The sequence below is a fragment of the Microtus oregoni genome, unplaced genomic scaffold (genome assembly GCF_018167655.1).
Source record: "Microtus oregoni isolate MIOR12 unplaced genomic scaffold, Mior012 000023F_ref0000262, whole genome shotgun sequence".
Lineage (NCBI taxonomy): Eukaryota > Metazoa > Chordata > Mammalia > Rodentia > Cricetidae > Microtus > Microtus oregoni.
This window is the reverse complement of record NW_024543082.1, coordinates 5,396,216-5,418,805: the sequence shown is the minus strand read 5'-3', so window position 1 is coordinate 5,418,805 and position 22,590 is coordinate 5,396,216. Positions and strand designations below refer to the sequence as shown.

The following is a 22,590-nucleotide window of genomic DNA, read 5'->3' as shown; positions in this document are numbered from 1 at the left end:
TATATATTTTGGAGATCAGACCTTTATCAGTTGCGGGGTTGGTGAAGATCTTCTCCCAGTCAGTGGGTTGCCTTTTTGTCTTAGTGACAGTGTCCTTTGCTTTACAGAAGCTTCTCAGTATCAGGAGGTCCCATTTATTCAAAGAGGCCCTTAATGTTTGTGCTGCTGGGGTTATACGTAGGAAGTGGTCTCCAGTGCCCATGTGTTGTAGAGTACTTCCCACTTTCTCTTCTATCAGGTTTGGTGTATTCAGACTGATATTGAGATTTTAATCCATTTGGACTTGAGTTTTGTGCATGGTGATAGATATGGACTATTTTCATTCTTCTACAGATTGAATCCAGTTTTGCCAGCACAATTTGTTGAAGATGCTCTCTTTTTTCCATTGTATACTTTTAGCTCCTTTATCGAAAATCAGGTGTTCATAGGTTTGTGGGTTAAAGTCAGGGTCTTCTATTTGATTGCATCGGTTGACTTCTCTGTTTTTATGCCAATACCAAGCTGTTTTCAATACTGTAGCTCTGTAATAGAGTTTGAAGTCAGGGATGGTAATGCCTCCAGAAGATCCTTTATTGTATAAGATTGTTTTGGCTATCCTGGGTTTTTTGTTTTTCCATATAAAGTTGATTATTGTCTTCTCCAGATCTCTGAAGAATTTTGATGGGATTTTGATGGGGATTCCATTGAATCTATAGATTGCTTCTGGTAGAATTGCCATTTTTACTATGTTGATCCTCCCAATCCAAGAGTAAAGGAGATCCTTCCATTTTCTGGTGTCCTCTTCAATTTCTTTCTTCAAAAACTTAAAGTTCTTGTCAAATAGATTCTTCACATCCTTGGTAAGAGTAACCCCAAGATATTTTATGCTATTTATGGCTATCGTGAAAGGTGATGCTTCTCTGATTTCCCTCTCTGTTTCCTTATCCTTAGTGTACAGGAACGTAACTGATTTTTTGGAGTTGATATTGTATCCTGCCACATTACTAAAGGTGTTTATCAGCTGTAGGAGTTCTTTGGTAGAGTTTTTGGGGTTGCTTATGTATACTATAATATCATCTGCAAATAACGAAAGTTTAACTTCTTCCTTTCCATTACTAATCCCCTTGATCCCCTTATGTTGTCTTATTGCTATTGCTAGAACTTCAAGCACTATATTGAAGAGGTATGGAGAGAGTGAACATCCTTGTCGTGTTCCTGATTTTAGTGGGATGGCTTTGAGTTTTTCTCTGTTTAATTTAATGTTAGCTGTCGGCTTGCTGTAAATAGCTTTTTTTATATTTAGTTATGACCCTTGTATCCCTAATCTCTCCAAGACCTTTATCATAATGGGGTATTGAATTTTGTCGAATGCTTTTTCAGCATCTCATGAAATGATCATATAGCTTTTTTCTTTCAGTTTATTAATATGGTGGATTACATTGATAGATTTTCGTATGTTGAACCAGCCCTGCATCTCTGGGATGAAGCCTACTTGATCATAATGGATAATTTTTCTAATGTGTTCGTGGATTCGGTTTGCCAGTATTTTATTGAGAATTTTTGCATCGATATTCATGAGTGAGATAGGCCTGTAATTCTCTTTCTTGGTTGGGTCTTTGTGTGGTTTTCGTATCAGGGTAACTGTAGCTTCATAAAAGGAATTTAGCAATGCCTCTTCTGTTTCTATATTGTGAAATACATTAAGGAGTATAGGTATTAGCTCTTCTTGGAAATTCTGGTAGAATTCTGCATTGAAACCATCTGGTCCTGGGCTTTTTTTGGAAGGGAGATTTTTGATAACAGTTTCTAGCTCTTTGTGACTAACATGTCTATTTATATCGTTCACCTGGTCTTGGTTTAGCTTTGGTGTATGGTACTTATCTAAGAAATTGTCCTTTTATTTTGCATTTTCCAGTTTTGTAGCATACAGGCTTTTGTAGTAAGATCTAATGATTCTCTGAATTTTCTCTGTGTCTGTGGTTATGTCCCCCTTTTCATTTCTGATCTTATTTATCTGTGTGTTCTCTCCTTGTTGTTTAATTAGTTTGGATAGAGTTTTGTCGATCTTGTTGATTTTCTCCAAGAACCAACTTTTTGTTTCATTGATTCTTTGGACTGTTTTCTGTGTTTCTATTTTGTTGATTTCTGCCCTCAGTTTGATTATTTCCAGTCTTCTACTCCTCCTGGGCGCGTCTGCTTCTTTTTTTTTTCTAGAGCTTTCAGGTGTGTTTTTAAGTCCCCAATGTATGCATTCTCCGTTTTCTTTAAGTGGGCACTTAGTGCTATGAACTTTCCTCTTAGCACTGCTTTCATCGTGTCCCATAGGTTTGAGTATGTTGTCTCTTTATTTTCATTAAATTCAAGGAAGACTTTAATTTCTTTCTTAATTTCTTCCTTGACCCAGGTGTGGTTCAGTAGTTGACTGTTCAGTTTCCATGAGTTTGTCGGCTTTCTGGGGGTAGCATTGTTGTTGCCTTCTAACTTTAATCCGTGGTGATCTGATAAGACACAGGTGGACACTGATTTTTTTTTTGTATCTGTGGAGGTTTGCTTTGTTATCAAGTATGTGGTCAATTTTCGAGAAGATTCCATGAGCTGCAGAGAAGAAGGTATATTCTTTCCTATTTGGGTGGAGTGTTCTATAGATGTCTGTTAAGTCCATTTGCTTCATTACCTCCAATAATTCTCTATTAGGTTTCTGTCTAATTGACCTGTCCATTGGAGAGAGAGGTGTGTTGAAGTCTCCTACTACTAGTGTGTGTGGTTTGATGTCTGCCTTGAGTTCTAGTAATATTTCTTTGACATAATTGGGTGCTTTTATATTAGTGGCGTAGATATTCAGGATTGAGACGTCATCCTGATGAATTGTTCCTGTTATGAGTATAAGATGTCCATCTCAATCTCTTCTGAGTAGATGTCTGTCTTTGTGGTTGAGATGTGTTTCTTGTAAACAGGAGAATGTTGGATCCTGTTTTCGTATCCACACTCTTAGCCTGTGCCTTTTTATAGCTGAATTGAGACCATTAATATTAAGTGATATTAATGACCAGTGGTTGTTTACTCCGGTTATTCTTATTGTTTTTGATAGTAGAGTTTGTGTGTCTCCCTTATTTGAGTTGTGCTGGTGAAGGGTTGCTAGATGCCTGAGTTATTGTAGGCACTGTTGGCAATGTTGGATTCCTTGGGTTGCGATTTTCCTTCTATTACTTTCTGTAGAACTGGATTTGTGGCTACGTATTGTTTAAACTTGTTCTCATCCTGGAATGTCTTGTTTTCTCCATTGATAGTGAACAATAGCTTGGCTGGGTATAGTAGTTTGGGTTTGCATCCATGGTCTCTTAGTTTCTACACTACCTCTATCCAGGACTTTCTGGCTTTCATAGTTTCCATAGAGAAGTCAGGTGTAAGTCTGATTGGTTTTCCTTTATAAGTTACTTGCCCTTTTTCCTTTGCAGCTCTTAATATTCTTTCTTTAACCAGTATATTTTGTGTTTTGATTATTATATGGCGAGGGGATGTTTTTCTTTGATCCAGTCTGTTTGGTGTTCTGTATGCTTCTTGAATATTCAAAGGAATATCTTTCTTTATGTTGGGAAAGTTTTCTTCCATAATTTTGTTAAAAATATTTTCTGGGCCTTTGAGCTGTGACTCTTCTCCTTCTTCTATTCCTATTATTCTTAGGTTTGATCTTTTTATTGTGTCCCATATTTCCTGAATGTTTTGTGTTGAGAATTTGATAGCTTTGCTGTTTTCTTTGATTAGTGCTTTTATTTTCTCTATGGTGTCCTCAGAATCTGAGATTCTTTCTTCTATTTCTTGTATTCTATTGATTATGCTTGTTTCTGTAGACTCTGCTCGTTGACCTAGATTTTCCATATCCAGCTGGTCCTCAGTTTGTGTTTTCTTCCTTGATTCCACTTCAGTTTTCAATTCTTGAACTGTTTCCATTACCTGTTTGATCATTTTTTCTTGGTTTCCCAGGGTACCATGTACGTATTTACTCATTTCTTCAAACTTTTTGTTATACTTCCCATCCATTTCTATAAGGGCGTTTTTTACATGTTGTTTAAAGGACTCTATTGCTTTCATAAAGTCAATTTTTTCCACGTTCTCTTTGTTAGGGTGTTCAAGTCCTTCTATAAGATCATTGGGTTCTGGTGTTTTCATGTTGTTTTTCAGATTATTAGGTGAATTCTTGCCTTGGCGTCTGCCCATCTCCTCCTATCGATGCTATCTAATGGGTCTTTTAAAACCAGATCAGGTTTCCCTGCTGGCCAGAGGCTCCTCTTACAAAATGCCCTTGCTCTGTTTTCTGGCTCCTGCTGGGGGCCTGGATCCCTCTCACCCCTCAGAAGGGTCTTCAGGAACAGGAACAGGCTCCCCGTTTGCCAGGGATCTCGCCAACAAAAGGCCTACCTCTTTGATTAATTGTAGTGGGGCGATCTGCTCTCGGTGTTGCGCCCGTGGCCTGCGTCTCGGGTTTTCCCCTTATAATAAATAAAATATAGTTGTTTTATCCTTAGCAAGCCTGGTAATTTCAACACTTATCCATTTGGCAACCCGACCATTAGTGTTGAAATTAAAGACCATATATAGGCCGTATATGCTCCAAGTCTGAGTCCTCGTTTATCTGTCCCTTATTAGAAGTCCAAAAGTCAATTCATTTGTGTTCAAGATCCATACCATCCTAGTAATATACAAGCAAGGACTTGTACTCATTTCTCAGATACCAGCACAATGATTGGCACTTGACGGGCCCACTATCCAAGGTGATAATTTAAAAGAGATAGGTAGGCTGAGTCCTGAAGATAAATAGAACCAACTGAAAAAATAGAGGAGTAGGGGTATAAGACATAGCCCTATTTGGGTAGCATGGTTTAATTTGTCCTTGGTATCACAATAAAACAAAAGCACTTCCTTCTCCCATGTCAGAGAAGAACACTATAGACAAGAGCATTGCAGACATGGGAATTGGCAAAGAGAGCATTGCAGACAGAGGCAGTTGTATATACAAGTACAAAATAGAACTTTAAAAACATGGCTAATTGGTTTTTTGTTCTTGTTGTTGTTGTTAGCTCTTTTGGCTTCCGTTTTTTGAGACAGAGTTTCTTTGTGTTGCCTTAGCTGTCCAGGAACTAGCTTTGTAGACCAGGCTGAACTCAAGCTCACAAAGATCCCCCAGTCTCTGCCTCCCAAGCGCTGGGGTTAAAGGCATGCACCACCACCACACATAAAAATAAAACAGAAAGTGCTGCTTGGATGTGTGTTTGGAGTCAGTAGCCTGGCTGTGAATTTGGGCTCCTACCTGCTGCCATAGTGGCATCAAGGGTCTCAAGAAAATGGAGAGAGAAGTGGCATTACAAGGAGTGTGCTCAGGAGGGTTGGCCATGGCTAAAGAACAGCTCAGTAGCAGAAAATACAATTAACTAGTTCTCCCCTCTGGGTTGCAGGCAAGCCATTTCTTCCATATTATATAGAGATGCCTTTGATATTTCTAATTTTGTTTTATTTTTTTGTAGATTGTATCAGTCACCACTCGAACCGACAGCAGCACCCTGCCCCAAAACTTCTGGAAACAACAAATGTAGTTAGGGTAGAAAAGCAGGACGAGCAGAATCTGAAGGAGAAATTGGCCATTTCTCCAGGGAAACACTTTCTTTTGGAACACAGTGGTTTCCTGGATGATCTAAGGAAAGAGAATCCAAAGATGGAGATTCATTACAATGCTGCCACTCAGCACCTATGCTTTAAGGGATCCCGTGCAGATCCGTATAAAGTAAAGTGTGACATCCAGAAAAAAATGTATTCCATGGCTCAGAAAGACGTCCCGATTCCTTCTGAAGTCTTCATGTTTCTGCAGCAAATAGACAGTCAGGAATTCTCCAAGACTCTTTTTGAAGCACAGAAAATTCTTGCCACATATGAACTGAATGGTACAGCTCTTCTCTTGATGGCCTGTTCTTTCAGAGCACTGGCAGAAGCAGAGAAGAAAATGCTTGATGCCTTGAGTTATAAAATCATTGAAGTTGAAGACAAGGAAGTTTTTAGAGGCAATGCTTGGAAAAAGAAAATTCACCCTCTACAAAAGAGACACTCTTCCACTGCAAGCATCATGATAAAGGATGAATTAACTTCAGAAACCCCAGCGGAGGTCATCATTGCAGGCTGTGTGAAAGAAGTAAATGAAGTCTATAGTCAGCTTTCTGAGTTCTTAGAAAACACCATGAATATTGAAAGACTGGTAGAAATTGAACCATTCTTGATTATTGAGTATTTGAGGGCAGACAAGAAGTTATTCTGGCCAAACATAAGGGAGGCAAATGTGCAGGCAAGTTTTATTCTGGAAGATGAACCAAAAGGCATTTTACTAACTGGACCCAAGAGTAAAGTTCTAGAGTGCCAGGACATGGTCAAGCAAATCTGGGATTCAGTCTGCATTAATAGGTTCCAGATTGATAAGCCTGGTGCTAGGCATTTCTTCCAGGACAAAGCATCCTATTACAAAAGTGAGATCAACCGCCTGTATGGATGCGTCATTGAGCTCCAGGAGGGAACAGAGAAGGACAAAGGCAGCCTTAAAGGGCAGAAGTGCCTCTTACAGAAGGACATAGCCCCTGGAGTCACGCTGATTGTACAGCAGGGAGATCTGGCTCGGTTTCCTGCTGATGTGGTCGTGAATGCAGCAAACGAGCATCTGAAACACATTGATGGTCTGGCCCTCGCTCTTTCAAATGCAGCTGGCCCTGAACTTCAAGCAGAATGTGACAAAATAGTGAGAAATGGTGGCCTGGTCCTAACTGGCAATGCCGTTATCTCAAAACCAGGCAAACTCCCTTGCCATCATGTCATCCACGCAGTAGGGCCTCGGTGGGACGGAAATAAGGCCCAGGAGTGCGTGAGCCTGTTGAAGAGAGCTGTGGAACGAAGTCTCACCTTAGCTGAGGAGGTCAAGTGTCAATCCATAGCCATGCCAGCTATCAGCTCTGGAAATTTTGACTTTCCCTTAGACCAGTGTGTGGCCACCATTGTTTCTGCCATCAAAGACAACTTCCAACGCCAGCCAGACAGGCGCACCTTGAAAAAGATTTATCTGGTGGACATATCTGCAAAGGTTGCAGGGGCCTTTGCTGAAGCTGTAGAAACTACATATAAAGCTGCCCCCTCCCCAACAGCTTTCCAGTCCAGTTTAAGAGTGTTAGAATTAGTGCCACCTGGGAAAACGCCACAGAAACCGCAGACACTGGACTATGTGCTGGTGTCCCCAGAAGGCCTGAAAATCCGGCTAGTGGAAGAAGGTGTGCAGAATGCTAAGGTAAGTGTCCCTGTCACCAACAATGTGCTGTGATGTCACTGCCCTCTGCCAGCTTTATTGAGGGTCAAAGGAAGACATTTTTCATAGATGCTGGACTTCTTCCCAAATCACTTAGGAGTAGATACTGGTGTTTCTGTAAGGATCTGAAGGGCTCTGGGATGGGTCACTACATCCCGGTAACTGTGGTCCATAGTAGGGGACACTGCAGGGCTCTCCTCATCTTCATCATTTTCCATCTGTCGTGTCTGCTCCATCTAGTGCTGGCTTCTGTCAATTACAGGTGTGGGAGAGCATGGGGAATGCAGAGGATAGGAGTTTAACCAATGACACGAGAAAGGGTGACCTTGGGTGCTGGAGTGGATGAGGAAGATCAGTTCTCAGAACCCATCTGTGGGGCCTTTGTGAGGAAGGAGTGGGTGGGAGGAAGGTTCAGATGTTGAGAGTTGTGTAAGTACTTTCTTGTTTTGTGGAATTGTTGCAGGAAACTGATGTTTTTAGGATGGACTGGCAGGCAACAAGAACCCAGAAATCCTCCTGTCTCAGCCATACACACTCATAAACACACACACACACTGGGGATATAGACATGAGCAGCCACTGCTCTAACCCACCGTGTCATATCCTTCAGCCCCAGATTTTGTGTGTGCGTGTGTGTGTTTAGCAGGGCATGGTGGCACATGCCTTTAATTACAACACCTGTGAGATAGAGTCAAGTAAATCTCTGTGAGTTCGAGGCAAGCCTGGTTCACATAGAATTCCAGCCCATCCAGGGCTACATAGTGAAACCTGTTTTCCTCCCTTCTTCCTGAAAAGTATTTAATACCCTTTCCAACACAGGCTCCACTCATTGGAACCTTAGCTATCTGAAGCAGAGCAGGCTGCTACCTTCTTCCTGACCTGTAGCTGCAGGTCGCTCTGCATGTAGCTGTGTCCTCCAGTGAATGTCTGTCTCACCCTTCTAATTGCTTCAGAGGATTGGGGCTCAGAGTTGGGTGATCTTCCCTTTCTGTCACTCAGACAATTCTGAGCAATTCTTGTTGTTACTGTTCTCCCTTTAAGACAAATGCTTGGCTGAGGCTCAGTTGAAAGAGAGTTTGCCTAGCAGGCATGAAGTCCTGGGTTCAGTCCCTTAGCACTGCACAAACACGGTGTGGAGGCACAAGTCTGTAAAAGCAACAGTAGGGAGATGGAGGGAGGGAGGGAGGGTAAAACTTTTATAACACAAAGAAAACAAACATCATAATATAGAGAAAATTTGTTAAACATTTATTTCTGTTATTTTTTTAAATTTGTGTGTGTGTGTGTGTGTGTGTGTGTGTGTGTGTGTGTGACTGAGTGAGTGAATATCACATGTGTGTGGATGACCAGAGGCCAGAAGGCAGTGTCAGATCCTTTGGAGATGGACTCCAGGTGATTGTGAGATAGATGAGTGGATGCTGGAAACTGAACCTGGGTCCTCTGGAAGAAAAGCAAATGCTCCTAATTGCTGAGCCAGCTTTCCAGCCCCTACAGTGAAATTTTTAACCAATCCTTCAAAGCTTTGTTTAACCTCAAAGACTTAAATTATCATCACTGGGTGTCACCTGTCCCCATTACCTTTAAAGGACAAACAGATGGATGGATATGCTGGCTATGATAATAGATGACATTAAGTAGATGTTGTAACCCTTTCTTGCTTTGAATTGTTTTCAAGAGAAAGTATCTCTAAGCATTCACCAGGAAGTTCTTGGTGTATTGTGACCAGCAGTGATACAACTGAAACTTTAAAAAAAATATTTTTATTACATGTGCATTGGTGTTTTGCCTTTATGTATGTCTACATGAGAGTGTCAGAACCCCAGGAACTGGAGTTACAGACGTTGTGAGCTGCCATATGGGTTCTGGGAATTGAACCCAGGTTTTCTGGAAGAGCAGTCAGTGCTCTTACCCACTGAGCTATCACACCAGCCCTACAATTGGACCTTTTCACCTGGACATGATGCTGCAGCATGTTCCCACAGGCTAAGCTGAGCAAAGCTATACATCATTTTAACAGTTGGATATTGATGGCTTTTTTCTTTAAACAGTGTTATATAACTCACAGTTCACACTTGAAGGTGGCGCATCAATGGTTTTCAGTATATTCATTAAAAATAAACATGGGAGGTCTTGGTGTTGGGGCTCACATAGGGATAATTCTTGCAGTGTGAATATGAGTTTGTGCTTGTATATGTATGTGTGTATATATGTGTGTATGACCACAATCATGCAAACATACCTGCAATCTAACTATGGTGAACTCTAATCCCATCAGAAAGAAATTTGTGGTCCCTAGTAGTTACTCGTTATTTGTCCTCCTGATCATCCCACCTTCCTAGTTCTAGAGAACATTTAATCTACTCTGTTATTATTTGTTTGTTTAATTTTCTATTTGACAGGGTCTTACTACACAGCTCTGGTTGTCCTGGAACTTGTAATATGGACAAGGTTGGCATTAAACTCAAGAGATCCACCTGTGTCTGCCTCCTGAGCGCTGGGATTAAAGGAGTGTGACACCACACCTGGCTCTACAAATAAATCTGTTCTTGAGTTTCATATAATATAGTTGACCAGTTTCTTTCACTGACGGTAATTCTTTCAGGAGTTTCCCGGACTGTAGTATATGTCAGAATTTCATATCTCTTAGTGGCTGCATAATATTCTATTAAATGAAGATGCGTTTCTTTTTCCCAGCCATTAGCCAATGGACATTAGAATTGTTTCCACTCTGACTTTTATGAGTTTTCTTTTTCTGAACATTAATCACCAAATGTGTACAAGCAACTGTTGTCTTCCTTCCTTTGGCCAAACCCAGTGGTTCAAATGTTGTTGACTGGAGGTTTCTTGTCTAAGGTTTCTGTCCTGCCTGGTTCCTGCAGTCATTAAGTCCCAAAAAAAAATCACATGGAGGTCTACATTAGTTATAAATTAATTGGCCCATTAGCTCAGGCTTCTTGTTAACTCTTAAACTTATATTAGCCCATTATTCTAGTCTATGTTAGCCACATGGCTTGGTACCCTATTCATCGAGGCAGTCACATCTTGCTGCTTCTGTGACAAGGTCACAACCTCAGAGGAATGGGCTTCCTTCTCCCCAGTATTCTCCTGTTCCCCTTGACCCACCTCTACTTCCTATCTGGTTGTCCTGCCTATATTTCCTGCTTGGCTACTGGCCAATCAGCGTTTATTTAAACTATAACTGAGAGAATACAAACCATTGCCCCAATCCAAAATGTGGTCATGGTTGATGAATGCCTTTACTGAAAATTTGAAAAGTTTCTTTGGTTTTGTCTTTAAGACCCATGTCATCATCAACTCCATTCACACGGATCTTTCACTCAACAAAGGACACATTTCTAAGGCCTTACTAGAAAAGGCCGGGCCAAAACTCCAGAAGGAACTGAATGAAGAAGGACAAGGGGTCTCTGTCAAGGCAGGCACAATTCTACAAACCAGTGGCTGTAACCTGAACTGCCACCACGTATTTCATGTGGTCGCTCCACAGTGGAAACTCAACGACACTGCATGGTCACTGAAGGTAGGACCCAGCTTTACATTCTCCAGGGCATGGGGTAGCTCTCTGGACTCCCCTACAGCACACCACAGCTAGTCCCTGTCTGCTTCTTTTCTGGGACAACATCATGAATTGGCAGGTCCCATACCATGGCCATTTATTTTCAGTTGTAGATGAATTCTTGTAGATCATAGTTCATATAGTTAGACATGTAAGTTAGTTATTGTGCTCAGCAATTACTGACGGTCAGGGAAGGGTTGGGGGAATATACTGCATTTATTGAGGAAAGGTAAGGTGAGAGCTTGAAGTTGGGAAACAGTGATAAACTGGGACAGCTGTGGCTTCCCCTCTTTGCTTATGGTGGAGTGAGTCTGTGCTCTTGTAAGGGTGTCCACGTTCTCTTTCTCATTTCTTCTCCGCAGTTTCCCCCTCACACTGCTGCTAACTTTTGTTGAAAGCACAATAGAGTGGACAGTGTTCCCAGGACAAGCTGCTGAGTGCTTACTTTTTAGGGTTCCTCATTCTAAAGAAGACATTTAAGGAAGTGCTTTGTGCTTTTCAGATCATGACAAACATCATCAGAGACTGTCTAGGAACCGCCGAGGCACTGTCTCTACAATCAATTGGATTTCCAGCAATAGGAACAGGAAATCTGGGGTTTCCTAAACCCGAATTTGCTAAATTAATAATTTCAGAAGTGCTCAAATTTAGTAGCAAGAATCAACTGAAAACTTTACAGGAAGTTCAGTTTCTGCTGCACCCGAAAGACGAAGAAAACATTCAGGTACAGATTTGGCTTGCTTCTGATCTCTTTGTCAACTGCAGTACAGGACCTGTGTTCTTTTGCATCTTCTTGGTCTAATAGGAGGTTTGTTTCATGTGTTTTCAGTGCAGGAGAGTGTGCTGACTGGTTATATGTAGCATGACAAATTTCAAGAAAAATTAGAAACAGAAAAAAATCACTTCTTATTTGGGAAAGTTTCAAACACCCACAAAAGTCCATAAACCAACCCAATGAAGTTCTATCTATCTGTTTTTCAGCCTCAACTGCTATTGCTCTGTGGGTGGGAGTTTGATCTGTTTCTCACATATAATGCTGACACATGATTGTTTAGATCTGTCTCTAAACAATTCACCAATTCATTTTGAACTTAACCTTACCACTAAAACACACCTTGAAATGCAGTCATTCCTTCATGTGGTCAATGATAGAGTTAATGTGTGAGGTTACAGCTGTCTCATGAATGCCTCTCCATCTCTCCATCCTTATGTCTGGATCAGAATCAGATAAGTAAGGCTCACACATTGTCATACCCATTATAGAATCAGGCAAGAAAGGCTCACACAGTGTAATACCCATTATAGAGTCAGATAAGTAAGGCTGACACATTGTAATACCCATTGTTTTTTTTTTAGCCTATGAGTTTGCCTCTCCTATGGACATAGAAATGTTAATACATAATATCAAGGCACATTTATGGCATAATCAATCTGAAAATTCCAGGATGGGATGCAGGTGATTCCGGCCACCATTTCTGGAAATGTAATTAATCGTGAGTGAAGGATGTGGCTTGAACACGTCCCCATGTGACTTAGGACACTTGGACCAGAAATACTAGAATCATCCTCGGTCACAGTGTTCACATCAGCTACGGCAATGTGGTCTGATTTCTGTTCTCCATGTCTTTATAATCCAGTAGACACATGGCCTTAGTGTTAGAACAGTTTCCACAATGTCACTGTAAGGTGACAGCCCACAGATGCCTGTGGATTGGGCTGTTGGAATTTTTAGGTCCTATGTCATTATTGTCCAGATCTAGACACTTCCTATAAATTCATGGAAGCAATCACAGAGATCCTACATTCTAATCTGGCAGCCAACTCCTTCAGCTTGGACTAACAAGCATAGTGAGGTTTGTTTGTTTGCTTAGGTTATTTTTAGACAGGATCTTGCTAAGCAGTCCAGACTGTTCACACTCATGGCAATCCTCCTGCATCAGCTTCCAGAATACTGGGAATATAAGTATGTATCCACTTGCTCAGCTATTAATAGTTTTAAATAGCTCCCCTGTGACATCATGATTTAAGGTGATGTGAGCATTTCTGTAGCACATGCTCTCCCTTCTAGAAATCATCACTACTTTTGAAGTTTAGATTTCTGTACACAACGTGAACAGGAGGTGGAGGTGCTGAGATTTTTGTGTGATATGAATGTCTTCAACGTTTACATGAATAGAGATGAATCCTGTCTCATAGGCTTGAATCTCCCTATCTTTTCATTATTTGGGAAGCGTTGTTCTCTCTCTCTCTCTCTCTCTCTCTCTCTCTCTCTCTCTCTCTCTTCAGGGTTTCTCTGTAAGCCCTGGCTGTTCTGGAACTCACTCTATAAACTGGGGTGGCCGTGAACTCATAGATCCTACTGCCTCTGCCTTCTTAGTGCTGGGATTAAAGGCTCAGGTTAGTCTCATTTTCTTTAATACATAAAATACTCTGCAGATATATGAAAAGGATGAGTCTCCACCAACACCTTTAACACATTTAAATGCTATTATTTACACTCCAAACATGATAAACTCTCAAGATTTAAAGATTTTCAAACTTAAATTACATTTACAAAAGGAGTTGCCTGTGAGCGGATACCGGGACAGAGACTGAAGAGCAGGAGCCGAAGGTCTGAACACGGCTTCTAGGTGCAGCTTCTCTGGGCTGTTTGGTTAAGAAGGAAACGCATTTAAAGAGCATACACTGAGCAGCACAAAATGCAGAAAGTTTTTAGTCAGCCTTGTTTAGACCCTAGAGAGAGAGAGAGAGAGAGAACAACGCTTCCCAAATAATGAAAAGATAGGGAGACTCAAGCCTCTGCTGTATGGTTTTAGATGAGATCATGTAAATGAGCAATTTAATATCCTTTCCACTTGAAAGGATAAAATTAGCATTTCTACATCCCATTAGTCTTTGAAAATATAATTTTTATTGGCTACTGTTTTAAGACATGGGTGTGTGGAAATGCAGAATTATCCCTCTATTGGATTTTAAACATCGCTCTAGTTAATAGGATTTACAACTTTGTTTACACCTCTATTTTACAGGACACATTTGTAGGAAAAGTATGTATATTTTGTCTTTCATTTGTTTTTGAGAAAGTGTTTCTCAGTATAGACCTAGGTGTCCTGGAACTCACTCTGTAGCATAGGCTGGCCTCAAATTGAGAGATTCACCTGTCTCAGTCTCCCAACTGTTGGGATTAAAGGTCTATGCCACCTCTGCCCAACAATATCTATGTGTAAATATAGATACACACGTGTGTGTGTGTGTGTGTGTGTGTGTGTGTGTGTGTGTGTGTGTATTTTGGGTTTTTGAGACAGAGTTTCTCTGTAGTTTTGGAGCCTGTCCTGGAACTAGCTCTTGTAGACCAGGCTGGACTTGAACTCACAGAGATTCTCCTGCCTCTGCCTTCTGAGTGCTGATATTAAAGTGTGTACCACCCCCACCCAGACAATATGTACGTTTTTATGATTGTAAAAATATAGAAGTAAATTAAATACTACTGTTTGAGGATTACTACTTTCTAATCATGTGTATGTATATGGTTTGATACTGGCTATAGGTGCCACAGTAGAGAGACATGCTCACTAAGATGCTAAGCCTTCATTTTCCAAAGGAGAAAAGGGGTATCAGCCTTTTTGGAAGAGACTGACACCCAACTAGCTCACTCTAGTTACATTATTAAACACATACAAGGTTAATAGTGTCTGGGAAAAGTTCCATCTACTGTAGTCATCTTGCTTTTCCTGCTTGTGAGAGCAGACAAGGCACACATTATGAAATGAAATAATCAAAAGTAAAAACCCCAGGATTCCAGGAGTGTCTTCAGATGAAGGTCAGTACAGCTACAAGCTCTCACAGAGCACCAAGTGTAGTCTCCAGAGAGAAAACATTTCTTCAAGGTTTAAACAGTCTCAAAACAATTCTTTGGCCTCTACCCCCGATCAACCCAAACCTAGCGAAGGCTTTACTGAAACATGTCACTCAAGGTCAGGCACAATGTCTTTACTATACACATCACTACATGTGCATACAGAATCAGAAGCCCCTAGGATGCAAACTCACTGATCATATAGAGAATATAATGATCAAAATTGTGTTTGTGTTTCCAGGCATTTTCAGATGAATTTGACAAAAGGACTCATGGAAATCCAAGTGACACCCAAGGTACAGTAAAGTGTTTAAGTTGACCAGTGATTTCTTGTTACCAAATAACTGTTCGATGACAGGGAAAGGATGATGGTGATCATTTCTCTGATAAGTCAAACTATGGAACATATTAAATGATATTCCATGCATGTGAGTATAAAAGAAACTGGTCTGTTTATGCGACTTGGGGCAAAAGGGAAAGAGGGACCAGATTATATAACCAGTATAATGGCATTTTTAAATTGCTGATGAGACGACCACCTCCACTTGACATGTATTTCCCAAGAGAAACCTTAAGAGACTATGTAAGCCAACACTTCTCTGTCACATGTGGTTTGCTCTTTCTGAGTTCATCTTGTTTGGAGCTTTGTTTTGAAGCAAGGTTTTGCCATGTTGCCCAGGATGGCCCCGAACTCCTAAACTCAAGCCATCCTCCTGTCCCAGCCCAGGCCCAGAGCCACAGTAAATGGCAGCCAATATAGTGATAGGGAAGCATGCCACCTCAGCTGTTCTTGCTTCTGATGACTTGGTGCCTAATTCTGTCTTTTCTTTCCTCTGGGCAGGGTTTTATGGGAGTCTCTCCAGCCCTACGTTAGGAGTGCATGAAATGAATATTGGCCCAATCCTCTTCCAAGTGGCCACGGGGGACATCACCAAAGAAGTGGCAGATGTGATTGTCAATTCAACATCAAACACATTTACGCTCAAATCAGGTACTTAGTGAGATGGATTCTGTCTCATGCAGTAATCAGTGTGGTAGATCCTATGAAGAAGTGTTTCTACAGACAAAATGGTTGGTTGACTTGGGCTTGCTCCTATTACCTAATATCTTTAAAGTTATTTCAATGGGCTTTCTTACAACTGGCAACATGTTTGAAATTTTCTTCTCTGTCCTTACTGCTGTATGATGGGGTGTGTTGAGACACAAAGGCTTCTTTCTGGTCAGGTCACTGTCTTGATTTTCTCATGTAGGAGTCTCCAAAGCAATTTTGGAGAGTGCAGGACCAAGTGTGGAGAAGGAATGTTCTGTCTTGGGTAAGGAACGATGCTGCTTCTTGGAGCTGGATTGGAAGTGGAAAATTAACTGTCAGAGGCTGTGAGGAAACCGAGGAAGGGCCATGGGCTGGAAGGACAATGTATTAATTTGTTTTGGTTTTGTTTTGTTTTGAGACCCATGTTTTTATCTTAAGATCATATATTTTATGAAACAATTCCATACAAAAGAAAGTTAAAAGTGGAAGGTTATCTTACAGTTAAGAGAAATTAAACCCAAAATTTCATGATACGTAGTATTTCATGAGCATTTAATTCATAAAATGTTTCCTTGTGAAATCAGACATCTGGCTTTCTCCAAGCGCAGGTCAGCGTCTGACTCTGGATCTGCTCATGTTTCACAGCTCAACAGAACAGGGAGTATATAGTTACTGAAGGTGGATCACTGAGATGCAAGAGTATTATTCACGTTCATGGTGGGAATGACGTGAAGAGATCAGTTTCCTGTGTTTTGGAAGAATGTGAACAAAGGAACTACTCGTCCATCTGCCTACCAGCCATTGGTGCAGGTCCGTAGCCACAGGCTGTCAAGGCTCCATCCCAAAGTTTCGACTTTCCCATGGATTTGGTCCTCACTGGGTCTGGGTGATGACAGGGACACCTTTCCTAGGAGTAGACAGTTTCCTCACTCCAAGGCACCCCATCCACTAGGGAATGAGCAAAGCCTGTGAGTTCTTTAAGTAGAAGGAGGAAAATGAGCAGGGTGCATTTATGTGCACCTGTGGTCCCAATGATGGGAAGGACATGGGCAGGAGGAGTGAACTTTGTCCCCACAATTGTTGTCTTCAAGGTTAGTCAAAGGCATCTGCTGTAATTTCCTGCCCCAGTGGTGAGCACCATTAACAGAGATAATCCAGATGGGCTCTCAGTTGATCAAACCATCTTTCCCAGGAGACTTTTACACTGCCTGTCATGTGATTTTGGCAGCTGCCTTTCACTTTGGGCTACTCCACAGTCTTTCCTTGGAGTGGGTTCCAGGGCTTGAGAAACAAGATCTGAACATGGTGAAGACAGGAGTGGATCTACTCAGTGATGATTCAAATTCTGCTAGGGAGCTAAAATGGTACAGAGCATGGGGAAGAAAGACATCCTGGAGGGTCAGGGTAACTAATAGGCCTAGAATTATAGACTAGAACAAGTAGCTTACAGTTTTGGGTGCCTTAGAATTACCTTAGTTTAAATCGGGTCCCCAGCGTTAGCTGAATCTCAACACGTGCATAAAATCTATCAGAGACTCAGATTGTCTCTGTAAGGACCATGTTGTTTCAAGGTGTATTATCTTTATTTCCCACCTTTTACGATCTTTGAAAACTCTTGTAAATCAAGGGGCAAAGTCACCTGTACTCTGGGAGGGGAGTGATACTGGGAACCAGGATCAGCTGAAAAGGAAAAATGTAAATGTCACAAATCAGAACAGGTTTCAGGGTCGTGTCCTGGAGTGTCGACCTTCGGACAGCATGGAATAGAAACTTCTCCCCACTGTGTCTAGGATGTCAAAACTGTTTGATGATGTTGTGTTAGAAGTATAGACATCGATTAAAGTGGGGCTAGGCATTTTCTTTCCTGTGACATCTGGAATTCCTTGTGTGTGTAACAGCCTTTTGAAGGTGAATCTTAATCTTTTCTTCGTGTGTATGTGTTTAAAGGAAGTGCTCAGCAGGATGCATATTTAGTTGTTAAATCCATAATGGATGCCATTGAAGAATTTATCCAGAAAACATCAGTGCAGGCTGTGAAGAAAGTCAAAGTTGTTGTCTTCCATCCTCTTATTCTGGAAATTTTTTATAAGACTATGAAAGACAGAGAAGGCTCCCAGGCTCCTCCCCAGCCGTCTCTACTGTCTAAGACTACCTGTGAGTTGTTTGCTTTTCTCAAATACATATTCCTCACCTTGATGATCAAGGGAATAAAAGGAAAATTAATTTTCATTTTCTCTTTAGCCTTTTTTGAGTTTCCAAAGCACACTCCACACAAACAGAAGACCCTGTTTTGGGATAAGAAAATAGAGCAGACAGTTTTCCAGGTATGTGGCATAGATGAAGACAGTGTGGAACACACGATCTCCTGGATACAGAATCTGATCGCCCAGGAGCAGCTACCCTATCGCAGTGATGATGAGTGTGTCAGAGACTTTGGTGAGAAGGAGTACAAGAAGCTGAATGAGCTGCAGGAGAGGCTGAATATCGTCATTGAGCTGGACCAGAATGCGCCTTTGATTGAAGTTTCAGGAATTAGCAGAGATGTGATAGAAGCCAGAGATGAGATTGAAAACCTGATCAAGAGCTTCCGATTGGCTAAAGAGAAGGAAAGCCAGGCAGACTATGTCCTCACATTCGTGGAATGGCAATATATTGACAACAACGTCCTACACTGTTTCGACAAAATAACTAACATGCAGTTGGAGAAAGCACGGCAGGCAAAGCACAAGAGCACTGTTGTCAAAATTAATAATCAGGACTTCACAGTGAACTTGAGGACGAACACGGCCACAGGCCCTCAAGGACAGAGTGTCACAGTTCAGCGCATCTTAAAAGATGAAGGTAAGTTACATGCTCGTGGGTGTCAGCAATTGCTAACTTTAAACTCTGAGATTAGTAGTATTTTAGAAACACAGCAGGGAGATTAGTAGTATTTTAGAAACACAGCAGGGTTTTTTTTTTTCAAAATTGGATATCTCTGTGTAACAGTCCTATCTGTTCTGGAACTAGCTCTTGTAAACCAGGCTGGCCTCAAACTCCCAGAGATCCTGTCTCCTGAGTGCTGCTATTAAGGGCAAATGCAGCCACCAGTCAGCTTGTTTTGTTTTTCACATAGTTTTATTATTTAGCCATTGCTGGTCTGGAACTCTTTTGTTTTGTTTTTTGAGACAGTGTTTCACTATGTAACCATGGCTGACCTGGAAGTTAGACCAGGCTAGGCTCAAATTCAGAGATTTACTGCTTCTGCCTCCCAAAAGCTGAGATTAAAGGCATGACCCATCCATGCTCTACTACATTAAAGTTTAAAATAAATAAAATTCAAATAACCCTAGTAGAATGATTTAAAGATCTTGGTCTCTAAGTTTCCAGAGCATACACTATGGCCAGGGAAATAGAGCATGGATGAACCCAACAACCCAAGAAGAACTATCTTAACTGTAACAATAGTTAATCTTGCATTTTCCACATGGAGAGTTTATACTGGATCAGTTCTTCTAGTGAGATAACGGCTGCCTGAGGCAGAGGTAGAAAAAAGTAGTTTCAGAAGAAAAGCAGCCAAGATTCTCAAGAACACAAAAGTAAAGTAGAGGACAGACTTGTTAGAGTCGGCCACTGTGTCTATGATGATGATCAAGGGAAGACCCCAATTCTATTCCTGTCTTCTCTTTCCTGAGCCAAAGGTTCCTGGGTACCAGGTCAGGAAGCAGCCCTCAGGTTCCCTGTGGGTCTGATCCCCAGGAAGGGAGTGGCTGTCCTGTGTAGGCTGTCATTCCTGCCTTCAAACCACATGAGTCCCCTGTGGCTTCCCACAGACTATATTCATCTTCTGCAGGACCAGTATGGATGAACCCCTCAGACTCTAAGCACACCTGGAGAAATGACATATCATATGTGGTATTCTATAGCCTGCCACAGATAAACCCTACCACCCACCCACCTACCTCTTAAGGATGGAGTGAGGCAAATGAGAAAATACATGTAGACTACCCTCCAGTGGTACAAACTCATGCATGTGCAAATGACAAAGATTGTTCAGAACAAGTTAGTAATGAATTTGTTAAATCACAACAGAGTAGAGGCTGTGCACTAAATGAAGGTGAGTTACAACATGTAGTCAGTTCTCACACCTTAGCAAGACGGAAACAGGAGTAGACAGAGAGGCTCCATCCCTAGGAAACCCTAACTCAGGACATGGATGGCTTTTGTCTTCTTCTGGAGAGGGTGCTGGGAAACAAGTCTCATATGTGTCAGGCAAGAGATTTACCACTGCTCTATCTCACCTTAAATCACCCACATCTTCTAAACAAGTTTTCCATCTCATCCTGATACCAATGGTCCATGTTCCACACTTTTAACAGCATCCTTTTAGAAAGATAAGAAATTTCTTGAATACATAGAATTATGAGACTATAATACAACAGGGAGGCAGGTTTTGTCAAAGCATACTGGAAATGTACACAGGAGCCCTCAAATGTCTATTTTGCAGCTGAAATCCCTTCAAATTGGAGTGACATGGGGCAGAAGAAATTGTTTGTGGTCAGTCTGCAAACCAGTGATCCTGAGTATATCACGGTGGCAAGCAAGTTCCACCAGACCTGCCAAAAGTTTGTCATAGAGAACGTAAGTTGGCTGTTGAGTTTTCTAATGGAAAAGATACATAGTTATATAATTGGTATAATCAATGTTCCTGAATAAATCCACTCATATATGGGTTTGTAGAGGTGGCCTGTGGGTCAAGATTTTGTATTGCTCTCTCAGAGGACCCCAAGTTCCTAGTTTGCTTTCCAAACCCACATCAGGTAGCTTACAACATTCTGAAACTGTAGCACCTAGCTAGCCAACCCAACATAATGTGTTAACTCCAGGCCAGGAAGACAGCCTTGTCTGTATCTCTCTCTCTCTCTCTCTCTCTCTCTCTCTCTCTCTCTCTCTCTCTCTCTCTGTGTGTGTGTGTGTGTGTGTGTGTGTGTGTGTGTGTGTGGAGGGGGGGTAGAGGGAAGGTAACATTCACACCATGTGGAAGTCAGTGTTCTCCTTCCAACTTTAGGGATTGAACTCGGGTCACCATATACTTACTAAGTTGTGTTAACAGTCCTAAAAATATTTCTGAACATGGGAATCTGTCACTTGGCACTGAATTTGTGTGAGTACTATTTTTACTTATGAGAGACAAAGATGCTGAGCAGTGGTGGTGGACGCCTTTAATTCCAGCACTCAGGACAGGAGTCAGAGGCAGGCGGATCTCTGTGAGTTGGAGGTCAGCTTGGTCTACAAGAGCTAGTTACAGGACAGGCCTTAAAGGTACAGAGAAATCCTGTTTCAAAAAACCAAAAGAGGAAAAAGAAAAGAAAAAAGAAAGACAAAAATGGTAATTTGGTATCACTTGGCAAGGGCTATTGGCATCTTCAGAATAACTTAATACTTTATTAATTTATAGATCGAAAGGATCCAAAATCCAGCTCTCTGGAAGAAGTACCAGTCAAACAAAAAAATCATGGATGAAAAGAATGGCCATGGAAGAAATGAGAAACAGCTCTTCCATGGGACGGAGGCTAGCTCTATTCTACACCTCAACAGCCATGGATTTAACCGCAGCTATGCTGGGAAGAACGGTGAGGAAGGATGCAGTCAGTTTCCCCAAATGGACTGCTGACTTAGAACCACCCTGGGCTCCATTCACTGTGTTCCTCACATTGAGGTGGCCAGAGTAGAGTCAGTTTTAGCAATAAACAGCTATATGTCCTCTGAGGAGGAAAATTGATAATAATGATGATGATAAAGAAAATGTTTTAAATATTCAAGCCAAGCATTCCTTTTACATTAGTTGACATAGTGGACTAACATGTTGATTTATATGCTACATTGAACTCCTTTGATATGTCTTTCTCTTTGCAGCCATGTATTATGGGAAAGGAACCTATTTTGCTGTCGATGCTTCCTATTCAGCTCATGATAAATATTCCAGACCAGATGCAAATGGGAAGAAGTATATGTATTACGTGCGGGTTCTCACTGGAAACTACACAAAGGGAAACCCGTCATTGATTGTGCCTCCTCCAAGGGACCCTCAAAATCCTACTGACTTGTACGACACTGTCACAGATGATGATAAAAGCCCAAGTTTGTTTGTAGTGTTCTATGACAATCACGCATACCCAGAATATCTCATCACCTTTAGGTTGTGACACTTCAGGGCATCTTCATGCATCTGCTGCAAGACAAATTTTAACTGTCTTCCTCCTTATGCTGTCTCTAAGAGCACAAGATCTTTCTTTGCCTTGGATGTTTCCTGAGCTGCTCCTCCATGGTGGAAATGAATCTACTTGAGAGCCAATCTAATTGAGAATTTAAATCAGGTAACAGCTGAAGCTGTGCTGTCTCAAATGTGACAGTAACACCCTCACAGACTTTCAGGAAGCCCCGCAATTCCAGCTGCCACCATTGGAACTGTGACAGAGTGAAACCGTGCCATGGGGACACACAGTGTCACTGAACAAATAGGGCTTCTAACCGCCCAACTGATCAGATCCAGAGCAGAGAACCTCTTTCTTCACTTCCAGCCCTGTGCCATGAGGGCTGGACAGCTCCGGACAGGGCGATGTACACACTCGGTGCTGGCACATGGTTCGTGGTCTGTGTGAACTGAGCCACAAGGAGGGGCACAGCCCAGAAGCCATGGTCCGAATTGCTAAAGGCCCTGGCAATGTCAAACCCAATGATCTGGGTACCTAATGAAATTAATGGATGAAGCCTGCTGCACCTCCTGGGGAAATCCTTCCTCCCTGTGAGAATGAGAGAATGCTGAGGAGATCTGCTAGCAT

The 22,590-nt window shown here is 41.6% G+C and overlaps 1 protein-coding gene across 1 annotated transcript in view; it reads left to right on the top strand.

Annotated features, from left to right (window-relative positions):
- Positions 1-22,120, top strand: part of LOC121462035 (protein mono-ADP-ribosyltransferase PARP14-like) — a 29,613-nt gene extending 7,493 nt beyond the window's left edge. Inside the window, exons 2-13 of the mRNA XM_041673460.1 lie at positions 5,499-7,291; positions 10,608-10,847; positions 11,386-11,607; positions 14,981-15,035; positions 15,581-15,730; positions 15,990-16,052; positions 16,415-16,579; positions 17,717-17,923; positions 18,011-18,610; positions 20,256-20,389; positions 21,207-21,381; positions 21,665-22,120. Coding sequence (XP_041529394.1) covers positions 5,499-7,291; positions 10,608-10,847; positions 11,386-11,607; positions 14,981-15,035; positions 15,581-15,730; positions 15,990-16,052; positions 16,415-16,579; positions 17,717-17,923; positions 18,011-18,610; positions 20,256-20,389; positions 21,207-21,381; positions 21,665-21,954 — 4,094 coding nt within the window. The 3' untranslated portion in view covers positions 21,955-22,120. The remainder of the gene's footprint in view (positions 1-5,498; positions 7,292-10,607; positions 10,848-11,385; positions 11,608-14,980; positions 15,036-15,580; positions 15,731-15,989; positions 16,053-16,414; positions 16,580-17,716; positions 17,924-18,010; positions 18,611-20,255; positions 20,390-21,206; positions 21,382-21,664) is intronic.
- The last annotated feature ends 470 nt before the right edge of the window (positions 22,121-22,590 follow it).